We start from the raw sequence: 10,000 nt of genomic DNA on the forward strand, positions 1-10,000 counted from the left end.
ACAATTCTTTCTGACAATTCTTTCTGACAATTCTTTCTGACAATTCTTTCTGACAATTCTTTCTGACAATTCTTTCTGACAATTCTTTCTGACAATTCTTTCTGACAATTCTTTCTGACAATTCTTTCTGACAATTCTTTCTGACAATTCTTTCTGACAATTCTTTCTGACAATTCTTTCTGACAATTCTTTCTGACAATTCTTTCTGACAATTCTTTCTGACAATTCTTTCTGACAATTCTTTCTGACAATTCTTTCTGACAATTCTTTCTGACAATTCTTTCTGACAATTCTTTCTGACAATTCTTTCTGACAATTCTTTCTGACAATTCTTTCTGACAATTCTTTCTGACAATTCTTTCTGACAATTCTTTCTGACAATTCTTTCTGACAATTCTTTCTGACAATTCTTTCTGACAATTCTTTCTGACAATTCTTTCTGACAATTCTTTCTGACAATTCTTTCTGACAATTCTTTCTGACAATTCTTTCTGACAATTCTTTCTGACAATTCTTTCTGACAATTCTTTCTGACAATTCTTTCTGACAATTCTTTCTGACAATTCTTTCTGACAATTCTTTTATGTGATTTTGCTTATTTAGCTATTCTTTGCTAAATCATGTTTCTTTGTGTTTTTTTATCTCCTTATTCCACTTTCTCCACTCCACCACATGTTTCTTTGTGTTTTTTTATCTCCTTATTCCACTTTCTCCACTCCACCACATGTTTCTTTGTGTTTTTTTATCATTCTCCTTATTCCACTTTCTCCACTCCACCACATGTTTCTTTGTGTTTTTTTATCTCCTTATTCCACTTTCTCCACTCCACCACATGTTTCTTTGTGTTTTTTTATCATTCTCCTTATTCCACTTTCTCCACTCCACCACATGTTTCTTTGTGTTTTTTTATCTCCTTATTCCACTTTCTCCACTCCACCACAAGAGTCTCCATTCTTTTCAATGTTATTTTATATCAAATTGACAAAGCCTTTCTTATTATCTTTCTGAAACCTTTCTATTTAAAGATTAATTATTTATATCAAATTGACCAAAACTTTCCTATTATCTTTTTTGTTTCTTTTACATCAGATTCAACACTAAGAAAGGTCTAAGATTGGTCTTGATATATCATAGGCTTTTGATAAAATCTGGTATGCTCATCTTCTCCATAAACTTGATCTGGGAAAGTTATAAAACTATTAAATCATTCTTTTCAAACCATAGTGTTAAAGTTGATAACACTATATTTTCTTTTAAATAACTTCTTGGGTACCGCAAGGTTTCATCATCGTTTATGAGTTGTACCTAATTTGAATTAATGATCTTCCTGACAAAATACCTTTAAAATGGCTCTATTTGCTGATGACAAAACTATACACTCCAATCTTGACAAAAAAGTCAATACGTTTTGATTAGAATAGTTATTCACTCATTACTACAGACCCCTCATTACTACTGACCTCTCATTACTGATGACCTCTTATTACTACTGACCTATCATTACTACTGACATCTCATTACTACTGACCTCCTCATTAAAACCATCTGTTCGATTGTTCTAAGGTTGCATCTTTTTTTATTTTCTACATACACTCATACAGTTTAAAGTTATTTTAATCTTCAACTGAAATCTTCTAATCTTCTTTTTAGACAACATATAAAGATTTCATTTAAATTGTAAAATTTTACACAAAATGTTTTGAAAGGGCCTTGTGGTCTGGACCTCACAAATTCATTATTAATATTTTAAAAATGTTTGCACTAAGCTAAGACTTTTGATTTTAATAATATAAACTAACATTAAAAAATTTAAATACACAAGTCAATGAAAAAATAATAATTTTTTTTAATTTTCATCTGCTGCAAGACTTAAGAGAGAAACATAATCAACTTTTGTAAATAAAAATAAAATACCTCAACACCTTTAGTTCTTGGAAATAATACATTCTCAAATGGTGTTATTCCTAAATCGAAACTTCAGTTGATATACATATTGTTGTTATTTGTATATTAGGATCAAAAAAATGTTACAAACCTGCTTGCTTTGCTAATTGTGAACTTTTTTCTACCAAGTGAGTTTTATTTTCACTAAACCTTGTCCCTTCTGGAAATATTACCAACCAGTACTAAAAACAATTACAAGATTAAAAAATTTTTTAAGTTTAACCCTTTTTTTTTAATGATTTTTTTTAATGATTTAAAAAGTATTTTAAATTAATAATAAGATAAAGTTTTTTGAGAAACCATGAGAAAATATTTTTGAGAAAAACATAATACAATGTTTATAAGACAGAAAGAAAAGAGGCAGAGATGTTTAAATAAAATGGAGAAAATTTTTTTTACAATTCGTAAAAAAAGAAAAAGAAAGGCAATCATAATTAAAACAAAAAAAATTTTTTTTTTTCCTTTCCATCAACTTAAACAAACTTAAAGTAGATGTTACATACTCCATTTACTCTGTCTTTCTTGAACTTTTGAAGTCTCCTTAAAAACATAGAAACAATTTTTTGAGTTAAATAAAATATAAAAACTGTTTTGTGAGTACATAAATGCATTCACCATATTATAGGCCATAATATTTAACTGATCCAAAATTGGGGGAGGTGAGACTCCTTAGCCATGTGAAGGAAACTTAACTAAGAGCAGGGAAACTCTGATACAAAACTTTTTTTAATTGCAGTAGGAGGAACAAACTTTTAATCTTCCTTGTGGCAGTAAAACAATAAAAATAAACAATTTGCAAAACAAATCAATGCCAAAAAGGACATCTGGTCTAAACCTAAAAAATTCTCCAGCTCTTTTATTTCATATTTAAATCAGAAAATAAGACAATTGAAACTTGCCCATAGAACCATGGGCATTAAACTCAAAATAAACAAAAACATGAATTTAATATGAAAAAGTTTTCATTTTTTCTTCTTTATCTGATAAAATCTGAAAATCTGCATCGAAATGACTATTTCAAAAATTATTAGGACAAATAGACCAATGGCAACATCAACATCATTTGTTTATGAACAACATAAACAAATGAGTACAACATAAACAAATGAGTGGCAACATAAATCTGCAATAATAGATAAAATAGTGCTATAATAATAGACAAAAATTTAAAATAAAATAAAAAAGTTAGATCCATCCATAAAAAGTTTACCTTCTTAAGTCATCTTCATCATTAACCCTTCCTTTTGTTTGAACAAATACGCATCCATGCTATATATATATATATATATATATATATATATATATATATATATATATATATATATATATATATATATATATATATATATATATATATATATATATATATATAAATTAGTAAAAACACTTATCTAATTTTTGATTACTTCAACACTGTGTTTCACCATCAGTAGGTTCATCAGGTAGAATGTCTAAACATAAAAAAGTTTTCAAATTATAGAAAAATTATTTCACAGGAAGTTGGGAATTGTTATAATTAATTACATAATAACTGTAGTATTTTGCAACCAGGAAAATGCATCAACTACATTAGATAATTAAAAAATTATAAAAAGAATTCTTTAGAATTAGGATAAATTTGACTGGTCACTTGTTTTGATAATTTTTTTAAAAAGGAATTTATTTTCATGCCTGCATTTAGAAATTAATTCTGATTTATTATTCAGTAAATTTTCTTGATCTAAATGAGTAATAATTTCAAATTTTTCTTGTAAACATAGTATACATTTTTTTGAAATGTTATTATAGGCAGGCGCAGTTTTTAGGATAGACCAGTTTAATTTAAAATTAATATTTTTTTCTTTTAGTTGCCAAATATACTTAGACAGCATAGTCTCTTTTGAGTACTTTTTATGTTTAAAAGATTGTTTGTGATTGGCATAACGTTTTTTCCATTTGCCCTTGGTTAAGCCAATATAATGTTTATCAGGGTTGTTTTGCGAGGAAACAATGCATTTGCAAATAATATTTTTTGATAAGCATTTGCCATTCATAGGGCAGTCAAGTTTTTGCTTGCAGTTACAATTTTCAGTATTTTTTTCTTTGAGAAACTCATTTTTATTAATCAATGCAAAATTATGGCCTTTTATAATTCTTTCAATATTTTTTGTACAGCTATAGCTTACTTTAATAGTGTTTCTGTTAAAAATTTTGTGCAATTTATTAGAGGGAGGGAAATTAATTTTAAAAACGCTTTTCCAATGTTTGTTGAAACATTTTTGCTGTACGGAGGGTTGAACCAAATTATATTTCTATTTCTATTTCACTTTTTTGCAATTTTTGTTTCAAATTTTAGCTCAAAATTTTTAAATCCGCTTTTTTTAAGAACATCTTCATACACGCGTTTGGAAGAGTTAAAAATATTTTTATTAGAGGAGTTTTGATTAAGTCTAATGTTAATTGAAATGGGAATTTGTTTTAAGATTTGAGGAGGATGATTCGAATTTATATTAATATGCGATAATTCATCATTAGGTTTTTTATAAGGCCTTTAAGAACTTTCTGAGAGGTTAAATGTGACATCAAGAAAATTCACAATTTTTAAATTAATGTTTATCTCAATTTGGAAGCCAATGTTTTTGAAAATTTCTATAATATTTTTTCTGACTTTGTCAAGTTGAGGCCCTGATTTTTTTTGCATTTTTTTTAAGCCATCATTGCAGTACAAGCCTAATTGATTAAAATGAACTATTTTAGCTAGAGAATTTAAAAAATATAAGCCTACAAATTCGCAAATTTCTGCTCCGTCATAACTTCCCATTGTTACATCAAAGCATTCGTGTGTGGTTCTTTTCTTCCACGTCTTGTTATTAAAATAGAGTAAAGTTTTTCTGCAATGTTTAATTAGACGAATAGTGTCGTCTGTAATTTCAGTGTGGGTTTTTCCAAATTCTATTGTTTTATCTAAAACTTCTGCTGTAATTGAGGGGTAAAAATCATTAATATCAAATTGTATAAATTCATTTTTATTACTAATTTTAGAAAACCAATTTATAACATCAGTGGTGTTTTAAAAAATATCCCAATCCCAGACAAAAAAAGTTAAACTATTTCTTTAATTTAAGTTTTTTGTTTTGAATCCAAAATTTTCTTTTTGGTTATTTTCAATTATAGGACTTTTTTCGTTTTCGGATTCTAAGAAAAAATGGGCTTTCCAACGAATTCTTTTAATAAAGTCTTTTATTTTTCAATTAAAGAAATGGTTCAACTTTTTTTGTCTGGGATTGGGATATTTTTTAGGGAATAATTAAAATTGTTAGTTTCCATGTTTATTTTATGTAAAATACAATTAAGAGTGCTCAACAAGTATAAACCTGGAGCTTAATATATGTATAAATTATGTAAGTGTATTGTGCAAACTGAAAAACTTAGAAAATTCAATTAATTTAGAAGGTCAAAACATTGCTAAAACAATTAGATTAGATGCTAGAATTGAATCAGTCGCACCAGCGCGAGCGTTTATCACACTAAAAGATCATAAACCAAATTTTGAAAATAAACTCCCTTGTAGGCTACTAGTACCTTCAAAAAGTAAACTAGGGCAGGTTAGTAAAATTAAATTAGATAAAATAAATAATATTATTCAGAAAAAATTAAATTTGCAACAGTGGAAAAACTCCACTGATGTTATAAATTGGTTTTCTAAAATTAGTAATAAAAATGAATTTATACAATTTGATATTAATGATTTTTACCCCTCAATTACAGCAGAAGTTTTAGATAAAACAATAGAATTTGGAAAAACCCACACTGAAATTACAGACGACACTATTCGTCTAATTAAACATTGCAGAAAAACTTTACTCTATTTTAATAACAAGACGTGGAAGAAAAGAACCACACACGAATGCTTTGATGTAACAATGGGAAGTTATGACGGAGCAGAAATTTGCGAATTTGTAGGCTTATATTTTTTAAATTCTCTAGCTAAAATAGTTCATTTTAATCAATTAGGCTTGTACTGCAATGATGGCTTAAAAAAAATGCAAAAAAAATCAGGGCCTCAACTTGACAAAGTCAGAAAAAATATTATAGAAATTTTCAAAAACATTGGCTTCCAAATTGAGATAAACATTAATTTAAAAATTGTGAATTTTCTTGATGTCACATTTAACCTCTCAGAAAGTTCTTAAAGGCCTTATAAAAAACCTAATGATGAATTATCGCATATTAATATAAATTCGAATCATCCTCCTCAAATCTTAAAACAAATTCCCATTTCAATTAACATTAGACTTAATCAAAACTCCTCTAATAAAAATATTTTTAACTCTTCCAAACGCGTGTATGAAGATGTTCTTAAAAAAAGCGGATTTAAAAATTTTGAGCTAAAATTTGAAACAAAAATTGCAAAAAAGTGAAATAGAAATAGAAATATAATTTGGTTCAACCCTCCGTACAGCAAAAATGTTTCAACAAACATTGGAAAAGCGTTTTTAAAATTAATTTCCCTCCCTCTAATAAATTGCACAAAATTTTTAACAGAAACACTATTAAAGTAAGCTATAGCTGTACAAAAAATATTGAAAGAATTATAAAAGGCCATAATTTTGCATTGATTAATAAAAATGAGTTTCTCAAAGAAAAAAATACTGAAAATTGTAACTGCAAGCAAAAACTTGACTGCCCTATGAATGGCAAATGCTTATCAAAAAATATTATTTGCAAATGCATTGTTTCCTCGCAAAACAACCCTGATAAACATTATATTGGCTTAACCAAGGGCAAATGGAAAAAACGTTATGCCAATCACAAACAATCTTTTAAACATAAAAAGTACTCAAAAGAGACTATGCTGTCTAAGTATATTTGGCAACTAAAAGAAAAAAATATTAATTTTAAATTAAACTGGTCTATCCTAAAAACTGCGCCTGCCTATAATAACATTTCAAAAAAATGTATACTATGTTTACAAGAAAAATTTGAAATTATTACTCATTTAGATCAAGAAAATTTACTGAATAATAAATCAGAATTAATTTCTAAATGCAGGCATGAAAATAAATTCCTTTTTAAAAAAATTATCAAAACAAGTGACCAGTCAAATTTATCCTAATTCTAAAGAATTCTTTTTATAATTTTTTAATTATCTAATGTAGTTGATGCATTTTCCTGGTTGCAAAATACTACAGTTATTATGTAATTAATTATAACAATTCCCAACTTCCTGTGAAATAATTTTTCTATAATTTGAAAACTTTTTTATGTTTAGACATTCTACCTGATGAACCTACTGATGGTGAAACACAGTGTTGAAGTAATCAAAAATTAGATAAGTGTTTTTACTAATTTATTATTGCTCTGTTCTTTTAGAACATTGAGCACTCTGTTTGTAGAATACACCAACATAATTTATATATATATATATATATATATATATATATATATATATATATATATATATATATATATATATATATATTTAGTTCTATAGTTTGTTGGCTTTAGGAAGAGCGGAAGGAAAAAAGTGATTCTTACGCCAACACATACGTCACTTTTAATTACTTTTGACTTTCGTCCAACATTTCCGTGTTGGACGAAAGTAAAAAACCATTAACTTAATTACAAATTAATCGTTTTTTAAAAAAACCACAAAAACGCAAATTTAATTGACCAGAATGTTTTTAAAAACATTCTGAATGTTTTTATAACATTTTGAATGTTTTTAACAATATAAACAATGTTTTTATTTTTATTTTTTTTAATAAAATGTTTTTATTTTTATTTTTTTTAATAAAATGTTTTTATTTTTATTTTTTTTTACTGTAAATCATGCGCGGAGTGTTGCTACATCGACTATCTTATAGCCTGACTCGCAAGGGAGTGCTGCTACATCGACTGACAAATAGCCTGACTCGCAAGGGAGTGCTGCTACATCGACTGACAAATAGCCTGACTCGCAAGGGAGTGCTGCTACATCGACTGACAAATAGCCTGACCCGCAAGGGAGTGCTGCTACATCGACTGAGGGTTTGGTTGGGGCAGGCAGTCTATCATTATTAAAAAAAAAAAATTCCGGTCTTGCATTTTAATTTTTACTTTTTGTCAACAAAATATCGAAAAAACTTTCGGACAACATCTAAGGGTTCTATATATATATATATATATATATATATATATATATATATATATATATATATATATATATATATATATATATATATATATATATATATATATATATATATATATATATGTTTATATATATATACATATATATAGTCAAAATAGTCTAAGTAACACTAATTTAGTAATAATTTTCATATAAATAACAAACTTTTTGAAGCTTTTACACAACTTATAAAATAATTTTATAAAGATTGTTGTTTATTTGAAATAAATACATATATGGCATTTTTTAAACATGTTATACTCGCAACTTTATCAAAGATTCTCTTAATAAAACTCTTAAATAAACTTTTGGCAACTTTGTTTGTAAGCAATTGGTCTGAAAAATAATTTAAGCTAAAAATATTGTTGGCTTTTACAATAAAATAGCAAACCTATGACCAAAAATATCATTTAACTTTTGTTATGCAAAAAGATCAAGTAAAAAAATGGCAATGATGTTTATCTGATGGGATAAACTAGGTATTGGTGCTGCCCCACTACATAAATTATGATTACACAAAAGAAATGTTTTTTCTCTATCTTATACCTCCTATTATTTCAAATTTATTCATTTTAAATATTGATATATCTATGCATATATAAATATATATATATATATAAATATATATATAAAAATATATATATATATATATTATATATATATATACTTAAAGTAGGTTAAACTTTTGTATTTAATGAAGATTTATGGTTATTTGTGTCCTAATTTGTTTTAGGTATATTTTAACAATAAAATTTCTGTTGACTATATAACATAGCCAACAAGATATTGTTAATTCAATTCTTAATACAAAAATAATAAATGTTTCATTAGAAGTGAGTGATTAAAGAAAATGAATGGGTTATCTCAACACCATGCATATAACTTACATATGCAGGGTTACATCACTACAATTATTAAGGATTATATATTGGTTGAAATATTGGGTGGGAAACTCTTTGCATGTCTTTGAATTAAATGTTATGTGTTTCTCCTATTTATGGTGTACAAACTATAGTGAATTTGCAAAGGCAGACCAAGAGCGATTGGTCTTATTTAGATATGCTACTCTAGGAGTCCGAAAAAGCTGTTTTTCTTTCTTTCTAAAGAACATCACAGAAAATAAGATTATTATTATTTAAACAGCCTATAGTTTCATTAGTGTCAATTATTTAAAATATAAACATTTGTTTTATATTTAAAAAAATGTTTTTTAACAAATTTTAGAAGTCATTTGTAACAAGACGTGGAAGAAAAGAACCACACACGAATGCTTTGATGTAACAATGGGAAGTTATGACGGAGCAGAAATTTGCGAATTTGTAGGCTTATATATTTTAAATTCTCTAGCTAAAATAGTTCATTTTAATCAATTAGGCTTGTACTGCAATGATGGCTTAAAAAAAGGAGTCCGAAAAAACTGTTTTTCTTTCTTTCTAAAGAACATCACAGAAAATAAGATTATTATTATTTAAACAGCCTATAGTTTCATTAGTGTCAATTACTTAAAATATAAACATTTGTTTTATATTTAAAAAAATGTTTTTTAACAAATTTTAGAAGTCATTTGTTGATTAAAAGCAGTATCAGTAGTATTGGTGCTAGAGTATTTTATTTTTTTACAATAAAAGTACTGCAATCAAAATTCTATTTGTTCTAAATTTATACAAATAATCTGTTGCTCTCTTACTTAGAGCTTTTTTATAAAAACTAATAAAAGTTATTAAATCGAAAATAATTTTTTTTGCGAAGAGAATTTTAAATATGCGAAGTAATTTTAAATATTGCGAAGCAAATTTTAAATATTAATTCTTTGTTGTGTAAATAAAAAAAGCATTTTTAAAAAAGTAACAAAACTTTTAGATATATTTGCTAAGTTTTAACTTGCATTACACAAAATTAAAATGC

General features: G+C 26.3%; 1 protein-coding gene across 1 annotated transcript in view; it reads right to left on the reverse strand.

Moving 5' to 3' along the window:
- LOC100212999 (1-acyl-sn-glycerol-3-phosphate acyltransferase epsilon) overlaps positions 1-10,000 on the reverse strand; it is a 37,140-nt gene that overhangs the window by 12,483 nt on the left and 14,657 nt on the right. Inside the window, exons 4-7 of the mRNA XM_065813895.1 lie at positions 3,155-3,213; positions 2,448-2,484; positions 2,036-2,126; positions 1,915-1,964 (exon numbers count right to left, since the gene is read on the reverse strand). Of these exons, the coding sequence (XP_065669967.1) occupies positions 1,915-1,964; positions 2,036-2,126; positions 2,448-2,484; positions 3,155-3,213 (237 nt within the window). The remainder of the gene's footprint in view (positions 1-1,914; positions 1,965-2,035; positions 2,127-2,447; positions 2,485-3,154; positions 3,214-10,000) is intronic.

Source organism: Hydra vulgaris, chromosome 12 (genome assembly GCF_038396675.1).
Source record: "Hydra vulgaris chromosome 12, alternate assembly HydraT2T_AEP".
Lineage (NCBI taxonomy): Eukaryota > Metazoa > Cnidaria > Hydrozoa > Anthoathecata > Hydridae > Hydra > Hydra vulgaris.